Source organism: Eucyclogobius newberryi, unplaced genomic scaffold (genome assembly GCF_026437365.1).
Source record: "Eucyclogobius newberryi isolate DKJ021-1_F unplaced genomic scaffold, fEucNew1.0.hap1 SCAF_1, whole genome shotgun sequence".
NCBI lineage: Eukaryota > Metazoa > Chordata > Actinopteri > Gobiiformes > Gobiidae > Eucyclogobius > Eucyclogobius newberryi.
Genome location: NW_027315723.1, coordinates 13578777 through 13601231, shown reverse-complemented (window position 1 = coordinate 13601231; position 22455 = coordinate 13578777). Strand labels below are relative to the sequence as shown.

At 39.6% G+C, this 22455-nt stretch overlaps 2 protein-coding genes across 9 annotated transcripts in view; one reads left to right on the top strand and one right to left on the bottom strand.

Moving 5' to 3' along the window:
* The window catches only part of LOC140381374 (R3H domain-containing protein 1-like), a 61352-nt gene extending 42629 nt beyond the window's left edge, over positions 1-18723 (bottom strand). For 6 of the 8 annotated variants that reach the window (XR_011931264.1, XR_011931278.1, XM_072465460.1 and 3 more), the window contains exons 1-4: positions 18565-18723; positions 13536-13737; positions 7068-7085; positions 5776-5865 (exon numbers count right to left, since the gene is read on the bottom strand). Coding sequence is in view for 6 of the 8 variants with exons in the window: in XM_072465460.1 (XP_072321561.1) it covers positions 5776-5865; positions 7068-7085; positions 13536-13697 (270 nt within the window). In the remaining 2 variants the exon portion in view is untranslated. The remainder of the gene's footprint in view (positions 1-5775; positions 5866-7067; positions 7086-13535; positions 13738-18564) is intronic. The other 2 variants (XM_072465660.1, XM_072465733.1) reach the window with 2 other exon arrangements.
* Positions 18563-22455, top strand: part of zranb3 (zinc finger, RAN-binding domain containing 3) — a 174101-nt gene continuing 170208 nt past the window's right edge. Inside the window, exon 1 of the mRNA XM_072449783.1 lies at positions 18563-18742. The gene's annotated coding sequence lies outside the window, so the exon portion shown is untranslated. The remainder of the gene's footprint in view (positions 18743-22455) is intronic.

The window sequence follows — 22455 nt, the reverse complement described above, 5'->3', positions numbered from 1 at the left end:
AGCCAATCACGGTTTAGTGTGGATTATTTATTTTTTTGTTAAAAATGCAATGCAATGGTAGTAAAAACTTTTTTTAAAATAGCCAACATTTTATGCCATATTGCTCACCCCAATGTGTGAACTCTTTACTCATGTAACAGTGAAGGCCAAATCATCTGTGTCCTAGTATTTGCAATATTAAATAATTGGTCAAGATTTTATGCAAGTTGTCCTACCTTTATTTAACTAGGGCTTCTGGCACAAATAATACCTCAACACATCAACAATTAAACTAATAGTAAATGTATTAGAGGTAGTTCTTACTTCTACTTTGGTAATACCTTCATTAATGGTATTCTTATTTCAAACACAAATTCTTTCCACCTTTGAATGCAAGACATTTACACACAATCCTTCCTGGATCGACTGCTATATTGCAAAATCCAAATCGCTATGGCAATTAATCTGGCATATTAGCTTGTTTTTATTAACGGTGTGAATAATACATGAATCCCCCAGCAAAATTAAACAGCGCAGGCAGCACAATCCATTTCGATTTTTGAGGCGGCTCTTGTTTGTCCACTGCGAGATCTCCAAAATCAATACATTACAAACTGTCTGCGGAGAGTGGCATTGCGTTTTGGGACCTGTATTATTAAAAACCGCCTCATTTTTGTAGAACTCACAATCCTTTTCTCCACAGCGCAATACACATACACACATACACACACACACACACACACACACACACACACACACACTTAATACCCACTCACTTTAGTCTAAGAAGTATCTGATTTGCTTTTCAGGCGATTCTTCAAAAGAATGAATACGGGAAGCTGAATAGGCGAGAAAAGGGTTGCCAGTGCACCATAAGTGGATTAAGAGCACAACTCGAAGGGAAGCAAACATTTGAGATACTGTGTGTTTTGGAAATAAAATTATACAAGATGATGAGCAGGAGGGGGTGGGTTAAAGACAGAGGAGATGTTCATAAAGCAAAAAAGGTCATCGAGTGCGATCCTTGTAACAGCTGCAAGGCATGATAATGATATGCTATGTGCGTTAGCCGCTAAGCAGAAATGTAATATGCTAATCCGGAACGTGATGGACGACATTCACTATCTTTGTGTAGCGTGAAAGTTGTACTGCTGTTCTTACTCCTACTCACTTTGCATAACCAAAATGTAGCTATAACTCAAGAAAATGTACTGCTCATTCAAAACGACAAGCACTATCACTACTACTACTACTACCACCACCACTACATAAGTGATCTGTTCTTCTGGATCTACCTCTGTATCTACCTGCGTTGCACCAATGAAATTTCCCCATGTGGGACAATAAAGGAATATCTTATCTTATCTTACCACAACCACTACCACAAGTCATAATAATAACTGTCATTGAGGCTATTTAATGTAGTCTTTGTAACAGCCGCAATCACAATCAGAATGAATATGCTAATCAGGAACATGCCCTCAAGTATAACAGTACAAACTAGTATGTACCAAATTTGATTTTTATTAACTCAAAATGTGTAACATACACTTTTGGAAGCACCACATGAAAATTGGGACAAACTAGGAATGAACCTGAACTAGAACATGACTAAAACAGGACTAGAACTAAGGCCCTTGGACTAAACTGGGATGAAACCAGCAACAAATCAGGACAGTGAATGCAGACTCAAGTAAAAGTACTCAAAGTCAGTTCACAAATGATGATCATTACTATTACTAAAAGCAGCAACTGATCTTAAGCGTACTGCTCATAATAATAATTCTCATGAACTCAAGAAGCTGTTAAGTGCGATCCTTGTAACAGCTGCAAGGCACGATAATGAGATGCTACATTCTTTAGCCGCTAGCAGCTAAGCCAAAATGTAATATGCTAATTAGGAACGCAACTGACTAATTGCCCGGGTGAGAATTTATGCACTGGAGGAGATGACAGCAGCGAGTGTGTGTGTTTGTCAAAGGATTTTCTCTCATTTTCCCCTTCTTTTTTTGGGTTTAAAAGTAGTCTTTTTTTTTATGCCACCCTCGTCGTCACGTGCTAGCCGCTGGGGGTGATGTGCATGTGTTTTGCGATGCCGCCTCATTTGTTTCGTGACACGCATTTACCTCGAGATAAAGGCAAAACAGCGTGAAAATGACGGTCTTTTGAATGCATAATGAACGTGCTGTCAGTCTGAAACAAAAACAGCTGAAGTCGAGCATTGAAAGCCCCTCTCCACGATGGGCCATTGATTAGAAGTGACTGGAGTACAATGTAAGAATAGTCTATACGTTTTTGTTTTTGTACAGGGCTGAGCTAACGTATGGGAAAGGGTTTTAAGACTGGCTAAATGCAATGGAAGGTGGACTAAAATATACCAAAAATAAAAAAGGAAGAATCTAAGGAGGTAAAGAATAAGATAAGGAAAATGGGTTGTGCATCTGATGCATGCATCCTTCAATACCTCCATTGTCGAAGTGGTTGGAAAGGTTGGTGACACAAATTGGCATCCACGTATCCATCAATCAACCCCAGGGTAGCTGTGGCTAGCTAAAACCCAGCCATTATTATAATTACTAGTCCTAAAAAAGCAATGACTATTAACAAAATGTCACAATAAATACTATATCAACCTATTGTTCAATAAATACGATATGTATAACATGTTAAATATTTATCATATGTATAGCTACTTTACACTTATACTAGTGGTAAATCTTTTTGGGATTTTGATGTTGTTATATAGAACTGTAGATGTGTTAAATTTACGTATTAGTGCTGTCATGATCTAAAATTGGGAACTCAATTTCAGTACTTAGTAAAGGTTTGCTACTCGATACCACAATGATGAAAAAACAAAACCAATTTTTTTTAGATAACTTGATTTTGAACATAAAATAATATTCATTAACATGTTGTCCGATACATAATAAAAGGCTATTCTAAAATGATTCAAGAAAGGTCAAATTTGCTCATCTTTTCAGTAACAAGAATAGTGTGTATCTTACAAGTTTTAATATTGATAGTATGTCTGCATTTTGAGCATTTATAGGGTTTAATAATGAATCTATGGCTTAATCTATGTCTTATTATACTCAATACTCAAATGTGCAATCCATAAGTTTAATATATAGTTAATGTATAATCAGGCAATAGTTATAATAGTGTCAGTGGCATTAAGTGGTCTAATACGTTGAACCAGATTTTACCAACATTTCTGTTATTATTCAGCTATATAAAAATAAATGTTTATAGGCATAAATGCGAGTAATATAGCAAGAAATAGTTGATATTTATTGACTATATGGCGTACAGTGGAGTACATGAAGTAGTTTTGTTTATACAATTAACAATAAAAAATGAAATGTCCGCTTACAGCTGCAGATATTTGAAGGGCTGGTATTACAGAACGTGTACTCTTCTCACTAATGTATTTTTGAGCTCCAGTCTTTATTGCTTTACCTCAGCCCCTCTGGGTTCGCCTCTGCCCAATAACACGAGCAGAGGGGAAATATCAGGAGTATTCAATTAGATGGCTCCACGGCTCTCTGCAGCTGACGCGTGGAGATTGTAATTTCCACGACATGATTGATGGCGGTAATAGCGGACATCGTGTGAGTGCCGACCATGCGAGACTGTTGGGGGAATATGCCGCCCTTTCTGTTTTTTTGCCGCTTGATACCGATTGGCAGAAACAGGGCGCGCCAATGTGAACAAAAACGTACCCGGGGCGGCGCAAAAGGCGTGTAATAGACCTTTTTTTTTTTTTTTTTTAAACCAAAAGGAGTTTATTTTTGTTAAGTTTGTATTGAGTATATTTTCTACTTGAGAATACCATCGTTGTGTCCTTGGGCAAGACACTTCACCCACCTTGCCTAGTCAAGAATGTAGTGTGTGATTGGTGTTAGTCGGAGGGCCTGTAAACACACATTGTCCACTTCACTTCAGTGATTCTACCTTAGAGAAGCTGTGGCTACAATAGTTTAACACCAGACGATCAATAATGCATACAATTATTTAGCAACATTGATCCGCTGGAAAACGGCTATATACAGTAGGACTAGTGCATTATATTCATTACTACTGCAAATTGTAAACATATGCTAGTGTAGAGAATACTGTCCCTTCATTGGTTTCTGGCACGCGCAGCTGAGTTGTTTTGGGAAAAGTACACATTTTTACCACTACATTAGCAATTAAGACTGCAATTTAAAAGGGCACAATGTGATTTTCTGGTATGTGTGTGTGTGTGTGTGTGTGTGTGTGTGGATTGCACCTTTAAACAACTCTTCATTAGCTTTTTTTTATTGCTGATTGGCCAAAATTGACTGAACTTGGGAACTAAAGAACCTACATAGCCTGCACACAAAGCCATGTAATAGACAGATTTAGGATTGAAGGGGGGGCTGCTGGGGTGGAGGCAGGAGTTGATTTTGCAAACTTGCGCTCAGCAGGAGCGCCTTGGTTTGATGCGGGGATGTTTCGATTGGGACGCCGTGGTATTTAATCATAGCTGTCAGACGAGCGGCTCTAATCAAGAGAGGGAGGGGCTGCCCGCTCAGGTGAAATGAGAAGAGATGAAGAATGAAGCAGTCAGCAGTCCGGTCTACCTGCGCGTGGACCCGTCACTGCTGTCAGGCCAACGAACGAGTAAATTGGACATCAAGGAATGATTTGGGTGCAATTTTATTTTGATTGAAGGACCTTAAATGCAAGTTGATAGTCAATGGTTGTCATGCATGAGACTCTTTAAGCCCTACAAGCTCGTCAAAGGTTAAAACAAATTGAAAACAAACAACTTTCAAAACTAGCATATAACTAGACAAATTATTTTAAATAATTGCAGAAAAATGGCAGCAAATTTAATTTGGACGTCTACAATTTGGTTCTGAAATGTACTGGATTCATTGGATTGTATTAATTTAGTTGCTCATATTTCAATCTTCTCTCAAATGCGGATATTCCTAGATGTGAAAACTGTGAAATTAAAACTCGATTTAAAACTAATAATATTGCAATTACATCAGCTTTAGTTTGTTGCTAGATTATAATAGTTATTATGGTTATGATTGGGTTTGAAATTGTATTTAAAGTTATTCCTTGCCGAGAAGGGGGGGGGGTCTACACACAGGGCATGCTCTGGGACTGTTTCATTGTTTGTTTATTTTCTAACTTTGTGTTGGTAAAAGACATTTTAAAGCCCTGCCAGGCAATTGCATTTGTGATTTTGGACTTTACAAAAATAAACTGAATTGAAAAAACAACATTGATAATCAATAACACAGTAGCATAGTGCACCTTGATCGTTCATAGTAGTGGTAGTAGTTCTAGTAGTTCTAGTGGTGGTGGTAGTGGTGGTAGTAGTAGTGGTAGTAGTTATAGTAGTGATGGTAGTAGTTATAGTAGTGATGGTAGTAGTTATAGTAGTGATGGTAGTAGTTATAGTAGTGATGGTAGTAGTAGTGGTGGTGGTAGTAGTTATAGTAGTGGTGGTAGTAGTGGCGGTAGTGGTGGTGGTAGTGGCGGTGGCAGTAGTGGTGGTAGTGGCGGTGGCAGTAGCGGTGGTGGTAGTAGTGGCGGCGGCGGCGGCAGTAGCGGTAGCGGTAGCGGTAGCGGCAGCAGCAGCAGCGGTAGCGGTAGCGGTAGCGGTAGCGGTAGCGGTAGCGGTAGCGGTAGCGGTAGCGGTAGCAGTAGTAGTAGTAGTAGTAGTAGTAGTAGTAGTAGTAGTAGTAGTAGTAGTAGTAGTAGTAGTAGTAGTAGTAATAGCAGTGGTAGTGTGTTTTGTTGGACGTTTACCTGAGGAGCTGCAGCTGGCTCAGGGATGGAACAGGGGTAGGACTCTTCACAAACAGCCAGGCTCCTGATGAGCTTTAGCCTGGTGTTGGACTGGGTTTTGGGGAGCAGGTGAGAGCGGGCAGGGGGTAAAGTTATAGTCATGGATCAAATCACTGCCCAACGATATAAAACATGGGACAGGAGCAACATGACAAGACCACAACAGCCAACAGGCAACTGTTCAAGCAAATTCAACGTTTCACCATGACTACACCAAGCAAAAAGGCCACAGCTCCAAACACTTTCAGCTTAATTAACATACACAATATTATTATTAGAAATATGGGTGGGTCTAAATGTAACTTTAAAAGATCTGTTTTAGTGGAATCATATGGCATTGTGTTATATACTTGCCAATGTAAAATTGCCAATGGCATTAAAATACATTGCAAAATATAAAATAATTAACATAATTAATAACACATTTTTTGCTGAAAAAAATCAACACCACTATGACTTTTATAGATTACCTATTAAAGGTGGAATGGACGATTTTTTTCAGCAACATTTTTTATCATATTTCCTCATGGCGTGGATAAATCATTTGTCCTGCCACGTATCAATCATAAAACGCACCTATCGCTCACCTGCAGCCGCGTGCGGTTCGTCCCCACGTTTCCGCGTGCCTAAGCGCATGGATCTATCATAATATAGTTCCCTCAGTGTACGGGGCAAAATGAAGACGGAGAAAGACAGTTCGAGCTGAAGCAGAAGTGGACAGAAATCCACGGGAGACGAGAGATGCGATGCGCTCCGTTGCGCTAATAAACAAACGCACGTGTGTGTTGTATCAGTCCACACGGGGGAGTGCGCATGCGCACTTCCGCCTGAGTTCTCAAATCGCCGAAAAATCGTCCATTGCGCCTTTAAATAAAATATACAAAAAATATTAGTTTTTTAAGTCTATCAACAATATAGTGCCACTCATAAGTTGTGTTGCATTGATGGGCAAAAGTAATCCCAAAACAAAAATTCATGCCTCCAAAGCCTTCCTGCAACTTGGCATTCGAAATACAAAAAAGCTTAAGTCAAACTAGTGTTTCCAGATGTAACCTGAACATCACAAGCCTTCAAAATCATTCACAAAATGGCATCCCAACATTTCAGCTCCTTTTGACATCTTCAGCCAAAAACTGCACATTTTTTCTTCTTTTTGTTTTTTTTGACAGCATTTGCAACTTCCAAATACTCAATCCAAGCATAGACAACACCAGTCACATGAATACCCATCATGCATTTGGGGTGCAGCCTACCTTGGAGTGCTTCACAGGCTGCCCACAGTTGAAGAACAGGAGTTAAAAGTTAAACATCAAAACAACACAACACAACCACAAAGAAACAACGCAGTGAGAACAGAGCGAGAGGACGGAATTTAAAATGTATGCGCTACATTTGGAGCAAGCCGCCGGGTCAAGAAACGATACACAAAGGCAGGATAGTAAAAGAAATGAGAAAGATGTGTGTAAGGAAAATTAAAATGATTTACAGATGCCAGAGATCTAAGTGTTTTTGAAATATCGTGATGGTAGAACCATTAGAAGTAACAAACGTATTGGTAGTTTTATTACTTTGCCTGGAACGTTCCACAGTATGGCATTAAACCTTTCCATCACAGTTGAGACAAGCCACTACCCCAAATAACAGGTCAGATCTGTGGAGAGGCGGCCACTGTCACAGTAAGAATGTACGTTTGCTTAAAATTACCTTGAAAAACACCTAATGTTGAATAAATGCAAGATGGATGAGGCCGTTCAATGCCATAATGTTGGACATGCCAGGAAAAGCGATAACATCTCCATGGAGACAAGCAGTTGGCTTATGCTCCACCAGAAAAAAGTTACATATAGTGCACCTTTGAGGGAGTACTTGTAAATTTACTATAAAAGCAAACGTTTATGATACCTCAACCCCCACTGATTGTGACTGATCACCATTAAAATGAACGAAAATGCTCCACTGGATAGAATTTATAAGATTGTATTTTCTCTTACCATATGCTCTTATAAAATCTCTGTTGTAATACTTTGCTTTTCTGCCTCTTGCACAATTCTCAGAAGACCCAAACAATAAAAAGACTGAGGCATTTGGCTGGGCGAGTGCTTAAGGCCAGTTTTCCCTCATTGCTCTGGGCTGCGTTTAACTGTCGTGTGGAGCCGACACGGGCAAGTGAGAGACGGAGGAGGGAAAGGGTTCATGGACCAGAGGACCTCAGCCTCTAAGTCTGTGGATAAACAGATGGATGAACAGTGGAGGAAGGAAGGGATGAGAGGAAGAGAGGGAGGGATGGAGAGACGGGGCAGGGAACAGCAAAGCCACATCTAATAGTGCTCAAAGTGTTGAGCTGCATTTGAAGCAGTGTTGCCACAATACTAACATCTCAAACTCAAATTTTGATACCATTTTTGATCCCACGATAATTAAAAAATAATGTTTTAGGTCAAGGTCTTAGACGATGGGCATTTTCAATACAAAATGATGGTAATCTCTTTGTTAAACATTGTGGTCTCAGACTAGTTCCAATAAAGCTCAAAATCATTCTACAACAGTTCATAAAAGGTCAAATTTTCTACTATTTTGTGATTTGTGAGTATTTAGTTTCCATCATAGTCTTAGTATTGACATCAGTAATGATTTTGGCCCAGTCCTTAATCGTCGGCAAAGTGTTTTTTTCTTTTAAGCTGTCTAAATATGTAACTAAACAATTCTTCAAAAAGCTTGATGTATTTTTGTTAATGTAAAGATCATTAATAAAGTAATGAAGTGTCAATGTAGGATAGGATTCAGTGATATATATTAGTCATGATCATTTTCACCATTTTGGTTGCAATGCCAAAATGTGATACCGTACATACTTAAAAATGTATACTTTTTACTTAGAACTTTTTTTTTCCATGTTTAAATTAAAACTGGTCAATAATTTATGTTTTGTTGGAAAAAAAAAAATCACACACACACACGCACAACCTCCCACGCACAACCTCCCACACACACAACCTCCCACACACAAAATGTCCTTTGCACCTGCCCTCCAAAAATCAAAAAGGACAAACCCTCCCCTCTCACTCTCATTCACCTCCAGGGCCAAATCCCAAATCACACCTATAAAAAATTCAAATGGACTGCTGTTCGCCACATCTCGCAGGCGCATGACCCGCTACAAGCCCTCCCGCTCCCCAGACGACTCCCTCACCCCCACGCAGCCAGCTATCCTTTCTATATCAAGGTAGTATAGATGTGGGATTGCTGGACTGTGGCTAATTGTGCGAGCCTGTGGGGACAGAACAATGCCCGGCAGGAGATACAGAGAGGAAGAGAGAGAGAGAGGGGGAGTGTGGAGTATGGGTAAGCGTGGAGGGGGGGAGGTGCCTAGGGAGAGGGAGGGCGAAAGGGCTAGAGTCAGCAAATGTAGGGTATAGCAAGCAGCCACCTGTCCCGAATTGCAAAGGACAAACCACAATGTCAAACTGTCTCTATTACACTCCCTCTGTTGTCATTCACGAGTACTAGTACGAGTACTAGTACGAGTACTAGTACGAGTACTAGTACAAGTACTAGTACAAGTACTAGTACAAGTACAAGTACAAGTACAAGTACAAGTACAAGTACAAGTAAAGTCATTATCAGTGCCACATGACTTGGAAATCGTTTAGTCCAGACTTGGTCCTAGTTCAATCTTGGTTCATAATATGAACCAAGATTGAACTAGGCAAAGATTGAACTATGGCTAAAGTACAATTTTAGTATGTTTTTTGTCCTAGTTTTATGCCATCCCGGCTTAGAACTGCTTTAGTACTCGTATCGTTTAGATCCAGTTATGTCCAACTTAGTCATGCATTTTGTATTCATTTGATTATCTTATTTAACCTTTATTTAGCCAAGTAATTTAATTGAGAACCAATTCTTATTTTCAACTAGTCTAGACTTGTTTAAAACCTGGTTTAGGCTTGGTTTAGTCCAGATTCTTGAACATAATAATAATGTTTCCTTAACTGGTACAATCTGATTTAGGCACATAAAAGGAAGATATTCAAATGTGCTACGGCATAAGGTGAAGTTTAATAGTAAAATACACTGCAAAGAGTATATAGATATAAAGAGGTCTCAGTAGAAACCATTTTATTTTGCACTGTATTGGTCATTCTTCATCTTCCTTTTTGACACAATGAAGATTTCTTCCATTTAACCCGAACTGGAAAGAGCAGAGCCGAGCGGTCAAAGTTCACTTCAGTGCCGCGAGCCATTCTGGGCTCCCTCTTTTTCATGAACAATTACATCCAGGTGAATTTAAGGGAAAGATGGAGGGATGGAAACTCGTAACCTTTATGTAGGACAGGTCAGTGAAATACATGGGAGACATAGCGCTACAAGGAAAGTCAATTCAAGGTGATTATAGGAGAGAGAGTTAGCAAGGGCAAAAGAAGGTGGATTGTCCTGGCTAGTGCGGTTTGGACTAATATATGATCTTCAATGTGATGTCCTAACCATAAACCACAATTGAAATAAATAATGCATTAAAATCATTTGTTATAATATGGAAAGGGGAGGTATGTTGCTAGAGTTCAAACATCAGATACCTAATGGGAGGCTATTTAAATGTATTTGAAATGAATAAAATGCTGTAGTTGCAAATGTTCACCTACACTACAAGTCAGGCCATTTACAGCTGACGGTAAAATTGTGTTTAGATTATGGTCAAAATCAAATCAAATCAAATCAATTTATTTTTGTAAGGCCCAAAATCACAACAACAGTTGCCTCTGAGGGCCACAGGGAGAAATGAATCAACAATGTCTGTGGTGGCGATGAAGTCAGACAATGTCTGTGGTGGCGATGGAGTCAGACAATGTCTGTGGTGGCGAGGGAGTCAGACAATGTCTGTGGTGGCGAGGGACGATGTCCCAGGGTCCTCTGTCCTTAGACTCTCCTTCTCGGCCAGGAAAAACTACAAAAAAAAAACCTCTTTGGGAAAAAAGCGTAGAAACCTGGAGGAGTTCCAGTGAAGGAGAGATCCGACTCTCACAGACGGACAGACGGACACGAGGGATAAATGAGTTATTACACATTTCTTATTGTAACCCAGTGACCTCAGAAGTGAAATACAAATCTGGCCTGAATCTGCCATTTTTTGTAGAGTAAAAAGCCAAGCGCACTGGAGTTAACTTTGTGTTTTAGTGGCACAGAAGTTGCAGCCGTCAGCACAGTGATGAAACGGCTTTAGAGGCTAAGTGTCTAAAGTGTCAAAGAGCTAAAGTGCATTGGGGAGAAATCTTTTACTACTTCCACAGACTTAAATAAATGCAGTCTCAGACATTCAAACACTACTCTTACAATTGTGGACTAGGCCTGCATGATATGCGATAGAAACAAAATACTTGATGTCGAAAATGAATTATACTTCTGTGATTTTTACATTTTTACCCTACGTACGCTAAACTAAGCTACATGCAAATAAATTATTAGTTCTTCTTCATCATAATCATAACTTTATAAATAAAAAACAGAGAAAACCTGTTTTTACATACACTTTTTTTTCTTCAAATGTTGTTCTCTCTGCAATTAGTCTAGATTAAAAACATTCCATTGTCAAAAACAGTCCACAAATGTAGGCATATATTACAGTACAAGTACCACATATGCTGGACACACATTTTGCTTTTTTATCTTTATCAATTTGATATTACTGCAGCATAGCCAGTGCAGATATGTTCGCTCCCCGTGTGGGTGTCATTTGGCTCCTCAGGGTGACAGCGAAACAGGAAGTTGGTCGATAAGCCACAGGATTTGAGCTCCAGATAATCTGCCTCTCTGACCGACTCGAACATAAAGCCAGATTGTCTCATTGGCTACGACCTAAAAATAGGATCCAGGCCAATCCTTTTTTTTTTCATTTCTTCACTAAATTTGATCATATTTAAAGTATATTGTTCCATTGCGTTTTGCAAAAGCAGCCTACACTTGTTTAACAAGTGTAAATGTTGTTAAATGTGTTAAAGTCGAAAATGACATCAATATTGAATTAATTAGCACATTTGACACAAACTGATGCAAACCTCTCCATATTCAAGAAGAAGAGACTACACTAGATAACTATACATAAGCTACAAGAAGTTGTCGTAAGCTTATGTTAATTGTTATTCATTGACTGTATCTATCATCCATTTGTGCTGGAATGGGCACTATTTTAGTTAATTGACTTGAAAAGAAAGAAAGAAGGTAAAAATCTAAATACAATTATACTTTAACAACTTGGAGGTTGTACAGTTTGACCTCAGCAAATGTCAAAATGATATAGACTTGGAAGCAAACTCAAGCATATAGTGTCCTTCTAAGAAAAAAAAAAAAGAATAATAAATTCCAAATTATGCCAATTTAACACAATCCCACTCAAACATTGGCAGACGTTTGTTTAAATGACCTCAGCGCAGAGTCAATATGCAGCCAAGCCTACATTATTATTTGCAGATTATACTTGTGTAGTCAGGAAGAATTGGGCTGGCCTGGGCGTTGTGGGAAATCATCGCACAACGCCGCAGGTGACAGGCGATCCCTAAGGGCAGCTGAGACGTTCACTGACACTTAGTGAATTTTCATGGGGAAGACGCGAGCAGAAAAAGTAGAAAATGTTTGGTGGGGGATGTCAGTTGTCCTCACCTCAGCGTCAAGTCCATTCGTGACACTTCCAACTTTGCTAATTAGCAGCGGCTGAGCTAGCACTTACAGTCATTTGACAGATTGCTTCTCATGAATATGTCAAATGTACGAATAAAAAATAGGAGACCACAGCAATTTATGGCTGAATTTTTCACAGTTTGACAACCGTCTCCGGCCGGTGTCTGTTAAATGTCTTCGTGCATCTTATTCTACAGTATAAGCTCATACGCCATAGGAAAAACTGAATCGTTACCCAATGATGATCCGCTGCAGATTTTAGTCCAAATATTTCAACCAATACACCAACTTTTTAATCAGAAAGGAACATATTTGAATTATTTGTATTATGATTTGCCTTTTAACTGTTATCTAGGGGTAATTTTTAATGTATAAACCAGAACTAAACCAGGCCTTGACCACTAAACCAGTACTAAATCAAGTCTTAACCTGGTCCAAATTAGCAAGAGTTAAGTATGGCTACGTCATACCCAAGAAAGGGATAAATAATAAACTGGACTAGGTCAAAACTGTTTGACCAGGACTGAACCAGAACTAAATATGAACTAAATGATAACTGTACCAGTAGATGCTAAACTATGACTGAATCAGGACTAAACCAGGTCTAAACCATGACTAAAACCAGGGAGCTAATAGAGAGCTAACAGCTAATATTGTAATGAAGAAAATCAAAAATAGTGATTATTCAGGTCACAATATAATCTTAAGAACCAAAAAAGAATAATCAATTTTAGAAGCAAAAGTCTTTTTAAATTCAATATTCAATGCAGCGTTTTTTATTGGTCTGTTTTAGTCAAATTTGGCTTTATTTTGTATTTCAGAAAGTAAACTTGTGTAAAGCGGGTCACAAACAGTAACCGGCTTTACATGTTGGACCACAAGAATGTGTTGAACCACAAGAATGAAAGAAAACTAAACAGTAATAATAGTGAATAATTGTTAAATCGTGATGTTTTTTCTCACAATAATCGTTTCACACATTTAATATTGTGACATCCCCAATTGTAATGGTCTCATGCATCTTCCCAAACGTATAGTTCACATTACGTTACCTGCGTTTCCCTCTTGTTGTTGGGGCCGTGCTCATCCCGGCTCGTGCTCTGGCTGTCAGTAGCTTGATCTGGCCTGGTGGTGGCGCTGTTGTCTTTGGGGGACGACACTCGGTCCTCGAAAACCTTCATAGTTTCACAGTTGACCGAGTCGGACATTCTCATTGCAAACCTTTACTGGGAGGTGACGTCAAGTGCAGAGAACCTACAGACAGGAAATAAAGTTAAGAATCTAATTAAAAAAAAAAAAAGAAGAGCCCTTCCCTGTATTTATCAGGGCTTGGTACTGGCACACTTTGCAGATCTGAGCCAAACACATAATGCAATTTTGAACAGACCCTTTATCCAACGATCTTATATTACCACTAGACAAACCATACAATTAAAAGGAAGCAAGAAACTGAAATATGTTAATAGAGAATAGAGACACCATTAAGTTTTACATTTGAATCTCCCAAAAATCCAAAATGGCCATCACAGAAGAGACCAGGAAATCGCAGAAAGGGTGACAGAACGCATTCATTTCTCAGCATTGCAGATCTGCAGCTGCTCTGTCAAAGACAATAGGCATGATTGGACAAGATGCAGCAAGAACACATTTTGCTGCTGTGAATTTGAAAATCCTCAGAGATGTGTGGGCTCAGGAGCCTGACGCGCAGATTTGAGCTTTTAGAAGAGGTTTAGTAATTTAGCCGTTCAATGCGTGACACATTTGCTCACTGGCAAAGAGTGAAAAGCAAGTGGAACGGCTTTAGGTTTATGTAATAAGCCAGTTTCGAAAGTGCTGCATAAAACATGGTGGGATTGTGAGTCAGTATAGTTGTATTGGTAATAATTTATTTCACTCCCAGGGGCACCATGTAACCAGAACAACTTCCCATGCTTGCATCCATGGAGATGTTATTGCTTTGTCTGGAGAACTACATTTAAAGCTCGAATGCTCAGAACATTTCCGATGTCACCTACCTATCCACGCCTTTTTCTCAATAGTAAAAAAGAAGAAAATAGGTTGCTACAGATTACATTACGAAGAGGCGGGGCTAATAAATAATAATAAAGAAAGAAACATGTAAAATAATAATCAACCTCAAGTTATAGTTTAATGCCAGAAAAAACAGCATTAGATCCATTCTAAAACTATACGTATACATATATATATTGCTCTTTTTTTTTTCAGTATATATATATACCTGTTCGAATGAGGATCTAGTTTCAATATTAGATTTTTCTTTGTATCATTTATTTTCCTACCTCATCAAGTACACAGTAACACACCGTGTCCAGCCGGTAATAAAATGTAATTACATACAAGGTTACATGTTATTACCAGTTGTTACATAGAGCATTCCATCGTACTTAATGATTTAAGTACTATCAAGTGTCACGTGTCGTATGAAATGTCTCCTATCTGGTTGAGTGGAGGTGTTAAAGGCGGTATGGACGATTTTTCGGCGATTTGAGAACGCAGGCGGAAGTGCGCATGCGCACTCCCCCGTGCGGACTGATACAACACACACGTTTGTTTGTTTATTAGGGCAACGGAGCGCATCGCATCGCTCGTCTCCCGTAGATTTCTGTCCATTTCTGCGTCAGCTCGAACTGTCTTTCTCCGTCTTCATTTTGCCCCGTACACTGAGGGAACTATATTATGATAGATCCATGCGCTTAGGCACGCGGAAACGTGGGGACGAGCCTGACGCGGCTGCAGGTGAGCGGTAGGTGCGTTTTATGATTGATACGTGGCAGGACAAATGATTTATCCACGCCACGAGGAAATATGAAAAAAAATTGGCTGAAAAAAATCGTCCATACCGCCTTTAATGTAAAGCCACGACCTCTCTGTGTGAAGTCATGGTGTAAGTTCTTCCTACTGCCCCGATTATGCAGCGGCCCCATGCAGCCTTCACACGACAACGCAGAGGAGGAGGAAACATCTGGCACGCACGCTCGTGATTAATAGGTTAATTAGCGCTGTTCACAGAAAACATCCCCACTACTGACAAACAAGGCAAGCATCACTCTGAATACTGTGGTCCAATCGATTCATAAAAACGTATCCCATATGTTGAAAAATATGCTGCTCTAGGGCATAAAACTAGAAACAATTGAGAAAACAATCAATAAAATAGGGTCATTGGTTGTCGAAAGGTATCCAAAAGGTAGGAGGGTTGGTGATGTATTTTAGGGCAGGGATGAGCAATTATTTCCCCCCAAGGGCCATATTCGAATCCAGGCAAGTAGCGGAGGGCCGGCCCGCAATCATTGGAGTGAAAATTAAAAAAAAAGAAAAAATTAAATATTAAATAAAATATCACTTTTCTGTCAAATATAGGCTATTGAATCTATCATTTAATTAATTTCATGTCATCTTTATTAAGGATATAAGTGCAGACAGATGTTACAGACAAGTTAAAAATAGAAACTAAAATCTTTCTAGGGACCGGATTAAAAACATGCCGAGGGCCACATCTTGCCCCTGGGGCCACAAATGCCCAGGTCTGGCCTGGGCATTTTTTCCCCTCTGGCCGAACGGGCCGTAGTTTGCCCACCCCTGGGGGGACATGGAGAAATTCAAAGAGGGACATGGTACATTTTGGAAGGGTTTTCAGATGAGAAATTGTTTACAAAAAACTGGCTATGTTTATATGGACTCTAAACATCTGATTTCTGGTTTTATCTGATTATTCTAATGTCCATAAGATACTTCATGGCTTTTTTTTAGGGGTGTAGTGGTTAACCAGTTGCAAAACAACAAGGAATTAATAAAATATGTCCTTAACATTGCAAGGACAAATTTAGATTCTAATATATAAAATATGTATATATATGTATATATATGTATGTAGTATGTATAAGATATGGGAAAGACTTCCACTGTACATTTGCAGATAACATAAGGGACTCAATTCTTGCAAATAACAGAGGGTTTGTCAGAGAAGCCTCAGTAAATTTACATGATAAATATTTGTGTTCCCTCTCAAGGCTCCATATATGGGGTATTACGAAATGAACAATGTTGGAAATGTCATGACTGCGTTTCCAATATAGAGAAAAGTGTCGGGCCTCATTCAGGGCTGGTTACCATGTGACCGTGTCACCCAGGCTTTGCCTTATCTGAGCAAACGTATGCTCAGAATAAGTAATGGACGGCAAATTTTGAAAATGTGGAAGGGCCTTAATACTCCTACACGGAAAATGTGGAAGAAGAGCATGATGGGAGCCGATTGAGAGAATGTTGGGGAAGGTAAAGTGGTGTAGTTTGTTTAGATGACTAAATGTGACATTTTGTTGTTGTTGCACCTCAGAGATTTAGCTGTTGCCATTATGTTTTTGTTTTGTTTAGTCAAATGCAATATATATATATATATATATATTTGAAGAAATTAAAAAAAGAAAAGAAAACACTACTCAGCCATTTCCCATCACCGCTCCGAGAGGCAAAGCGGCCGGTGAAAACTTGATTGTTTACCTGCATCCCAAAAGAGCTGAGGCAGCAGGCTCTTAAAAAGGTGCCGTCCCGCTCCTCTGTGTCAGAGTAATTGACTTCTATGGGGTCGCTCCTGCCAGACGAATGTAGCGCTGGTGTCAAGGCTAAGAGGTTAGCTGAAATTTAGCAGTGCTCTGGAGGGCAAATGTTGAATTTCAATGACCTGTCAGAGGGTTGACAAAAGCTACTTGGGCTTCTGCTTTACATTATTTTTACATTGGGAAGGAAAACAGCATAATTCTCTGGAGTGGAGCACGTCTTTGAATATTTAGTGTCTGTGGTTGACATTTTGATGAGTGAACCCTCTCGAGTGCTGCGCAGAATGTTCCCCATATTGGACACATACTTTCTAGAGCCTACATCGCAATAATAGCAGATTCTGTCCCTTCCCGTTTCATCCGTCCTCCTGAAGAGCTGGAGCGTGGGCCTAAATTCGACTGTAGATTTTGATAAATTCAGATTCGACTGAGGCTGGCGGACGTCCAGTAATTGCACCGTGAGCCTGAGAGAGCCCCCGTTGTTACGGCTGCATAAGTAATGTTCATCATTTGATCTTTGGCGTTGCATTAAGACAAGCGCCTGGGAACGGAGGCTCTGGGAAATCAGACGTTTTATGAGAGAAAATCAACAATGAGATCAGCAGCAGTTTTACATCTCATTCACAACCATGTCATAATATCATAACATCTGCTGTGTAACTGAGGCCACATCTTGCTAAGTGTCGAGAGGCAGAATCACACAGGAAATGATTTGGTCAGGCCGCCATCAATCATGGTTTATAGTTACATTAACTTAAGTGTGTTCAACATGAACATATTATTGCTTAATCCGTTATGACGGCAATGACATACTCTAACGGTGGTAGTTTGAACTCTGAAGTTGCATTTTATGAACTGTTAATATGTTTAGTGAATGCACTGGCTTGAATGTGCAATAAATCAAGCCATTTACAAGGAGCAAGTGTCAGCTTTCATGTCAAAAATAGCCAACACGCAATATCTACAAAACTGAGCCTGTGTGTTTTGGAGTTCAAATGTGACTTGATTTGTATAAGACAAGGAAGACAGAGGTTGAAGCCTTTTTCATAATAAAGTTGACTCTAACCACATCATGTTATGGGCTAAAACTTTACAGACGATCTAACTAATTCATACTATAGATTGGGCTGAAGAAAAGACATGACAAATGTATAAATATTACACAATTGGGGAATGCAATATCTTTAGAATATTAATTAGGGCCAAGTCAATTTTTTTAAAATTTTCTCCTTTAGAAAATAAAATAAATGTACTGAACAATTGCAATTTTCAATTTGATTTCATTTTTTCCTCCTTTAATTTATCACAACAACTAATTTCTTTCAAAGTCTGATCTCTGCTCCAGGAGTGTCTGTACACTTGACAATTTGATCACGTTTCAATTTAAAATTCATTAACAAACTAACATAAATTGTGTTTTAACAAATTCACAAATTCTGAATGATTAAAATTCAGTAGTAGATAGTTAGATAAATATATAAATGATAAAATCAGATGGTGTACGTACGTGTTCGGTTGCCCTCAGTGACTGAGGCGAAGGAGGAAGTGGCTGGAAAGGTCGTTGATGCGGATCCGGTCGGTGCCATCCAAGAGCTCTGTGCCATGTCTGCCTCAGCTGCTCCTCACAGCGCCACGAGCCTCCACCGCCCTCATGACCCCTGCTGACCTGTAAATAGAGGTCACAGGTCAGAGGTGTCAATGTCGACGCCAACTGACAACATTCAGGACGTCAGCAACTTTGAAATACTTGAGCATTGGTCTCGGATGGCGCAGAAATGTGTGGTAAATTGAAAGTGTATTTTCGAGGGCCTTTGTGTGCCGATGTGTCATAAATAATGGATTAATCCTGTGATGGGGGCTCGCGCAGCAGAGGCGGCAACAGGAGAGGTACCCCTGCCAACCTTGTAAAAAACAGAGTAGTTCTCAACCCAAAACGCACAGCCATTTGGTGCCACATAAATTCCCAATCTTCTCGCGTATATATATATATATATATATATATATATATATATATATATATATATATATATATATATATATATATATATATATATATATATATATATATATATATATATATATATATATATATATATATATATATATATATATATATATATATATATATATATATATATATATATATATATATATATATATATATATATATATATATATATGTACAATCTCTATTTTCTGGTGAATTCCTTTGGAGATGAGCTGCAGTTTGTTGTGATGGTTTTGCAGGGTGAGGTTGGTGGCTAGGTAGACGTCTCCAAATGTCAACCCCGTCCCAACACTCCAGTCGCTATGAATCATTTATGACCAGTTTGATTTGCAGCCACCGTATTTTCATAAGCTCCATATTAGCATTTCTCTAAAGTCTCAGCGTAGTGCTTTAACATGAATGATTGGCTTTTATTCAGTTCATTTGCCTATTCCCTCTGTCCCTTGCCCCCCTCCCTCTCTCTCTCTCCCTCCCCCTCTCTCTAATCCTCATCTGAGTGAGCAGGACCGGAGCCATGCTGACTCTGGCACTCGGCATTGCCAAAACATGCTTCCAACCTGGTCTTAGCGCGCCCAAGATCCGTCCAAAAAGGTCAAATGTGATCCTTCTCTGCTTGGAAATGTTTCTTTCTCGTGACATCTCGGCCCGCACCCAAAGGAAGTCAAAGGCAACCAAAAATCATGATATTGTTTAAATAGTTTGAATTAACTGAATATGACTAACGCAAAAATGTAGCATCAATATATTCCACCTTATTGCCGTCTTTACAGTAAATTTAAATAAAATGTACAAGATTTCAAAAGCCGGTAGCGTTGCCGATAATGTTTCCCCATAGCAACTCCATATCAATGTTGGTTGCATTTCAAACATTACATTACCAGCTGGTGGTCAAATCATTGCCAGTCAACTCTTCATAATTTGTTGAAGCCAAATAATTTTCTGGGTTAAATTTTAGAGATTTTCACCTCTCACGATAAGGAAATTGCAGTGATATTTTATAAAACAGGATTTTTTTTTTCAGTTTTCAGGTTGCGTACCCACTGCTACTTGGAAAAACCTTGCTGGCTTGAAGACTTCATACCGTGCACAGCATTATGCATTCGAAAAACACACCAGCACCTATCTTTCCATGTTGACAGAGCAGATGGGGAATTTTTTATTTTTTTTTTAAACCTTGTTTGCTTCAATAGATCTCTTTTTAACCAGATTTCTAACAAAGACGACAAGGGGGAAGTTGCGCGGTCCGTTGCCGTATTGTGCGCCTTGCCGGTAGGGAGTGGTTCATTGGTATTACACTCACCACGGAGTCAAGCCTTAAAAAAAGAAAGAGCAGCAGTAGCAGCAGCAGCAGCAGCCTTCAAACACATCAAAACTAGCCATCATATGTGCAGACAATTTACAATGCAAATCAAGCGCAATTACATTTTTGAATGACAGCCAGACAAAGCTTACAAGAAATGACACAATACATTCTTCGTATATTCAGAAATTTATTTTTGTACATGGAAAAGTTGAAGGGTTATTTATTATGTTCAAAGGTGGTAAGAAATACCTCAATCATAAAAAGCATGGCGCCAACTTTCAACCCACGAGTATGACCTTTTCCTCCCACATCTCGGCTGTGTTCTGGGGCTCTGAACAGCTCATCTGCAGGTTAAAAGACTTCACTCCCCCAAACAGATAAATCAAGCGCTAATCTCTGGCTGCGGCGTAATCACAAAGAAAATTTCAACAATGATTTTCAGGACAAAAAAAAAAAAAAACGGTAGCGTCTTTCAGCTTGAGGTCTTCGATTGTAATCATAAAATAACATTGTTGATGCTTCATTGCAGCTGACGAGCTTTTTCACAAGTGTCACATAAAAGGAGGAGTGGAGCCGTGCCAAACAGCTGGGAGATTGTCGGCGTAGATGTGGAATACAAAGTAGTTTGTGTCACTAAAGCACAGCAAGGTTACTCTATTCTTCCCCCATTATTTCCATGACAAAGCCTATGCTCGGAATAAATCTGTGAGGGGTAAAAACATGGATTCAATAATAAGACGAGCTTGAGAGGCACGCAGACGAGAACATGCAGATCAGCGTCTAATAAAATCAGTCGTCAAACAAACAATTAAATGGAATGCTAAATTGGGTTCAACACTCGTGCCAGCGCAATAAAATTGATTTTGCTGTTTTGCTTAACTGAGTAACTAATCTCCCATTTTCTCGCTATTTCAGCTAATTGCAAAAAAACGGTTGAAATCACTGACAAGGGAGCTTTATAATTGAAGCAGACGGCGATTAGCGTGAAGCCTATGAAATGATATCACTTTGACTGGCGGTATTTTAGAAACGGCTGGTTGGTTTAAAGAAGTGCCCGATTGAATTAGGCGAAAACGCACAACAAATGAGCTGCTAATTGCACGGCTCGTCTCTGCCTCGGGGTCGCGCCAAGCTCACTGAACGCAGCACGCCGGCATTAATAAATGAATTCCACAGCCGTGTGTGTAGGTAATCCATTCTCCCTCCATCCCACAGCACACGGAGGCTTCTTGGGAATGTCAATCGGGGCAATTAGAGCAGAACCAACAAACATGCAAAGATTTTAGAACATGCAACTCCAGGAGTTTTCACTTAATCTACAGCCGCCTTATGAGGAAACTTCAGAAGTCATTAAAAGTCCATTTGCACACAGCACCTGCACTTCAAATAAGGGAAATGATCGCATGGATGGGAAAAACACAACGCAGGCTGTAGGCTTTTAACAGGCGCATCGTGGTTAATTATAATTAAAAGCAAGAGTTAGTAGCAAAGGATGAGATTAGAAGAGCTCTGGCTGTGTTAAAATTGCTAAGACACGGCACTCGCGGACCACCAATTGTGATGTTACGCTTAATTTAACGCGCCAAGACATCCCATTAGATTACAAAAGAGCTCCACCTTCATGAATATGTCTTAATAGAAAAGCACAGTCAAACAGCACTTGGAGAAAACAGAAGTAATTATTTAAAAAATGTCATAAAATGTTGGCTACCTACCACTTTGTGTGCACCACCCGCCATCCCATGTTTTACGGGAGCGTTTAGTTTCCATTGTACAGGAGGAGAGGGGTTAGCTGGTCCGCTGCCTCCTGTTTGCTCAGCTCAAACGCATGCGAAGAGTGGAAGACATGGGCGAGCGGCAGTGTGAAAAAGGAAAGACGCTACAGGGAGAGCGAGAGAGGGAGGAGAGAGAGAAAGGGGAGGAGGGAGAGAGTGAAGAGAGAGTACCTGCCGTAAGCCATCATAGCAAATCCAGCCTTGGAGATAGCGCCGAATCAACAGCTGGCCCCTGAGTGATGTCATTGCCTCGCCAGCCAATCGCCGAGCGGGAAAAAGTCGGAGTCCGAGCAGCAGCCGTATAGTACAGTA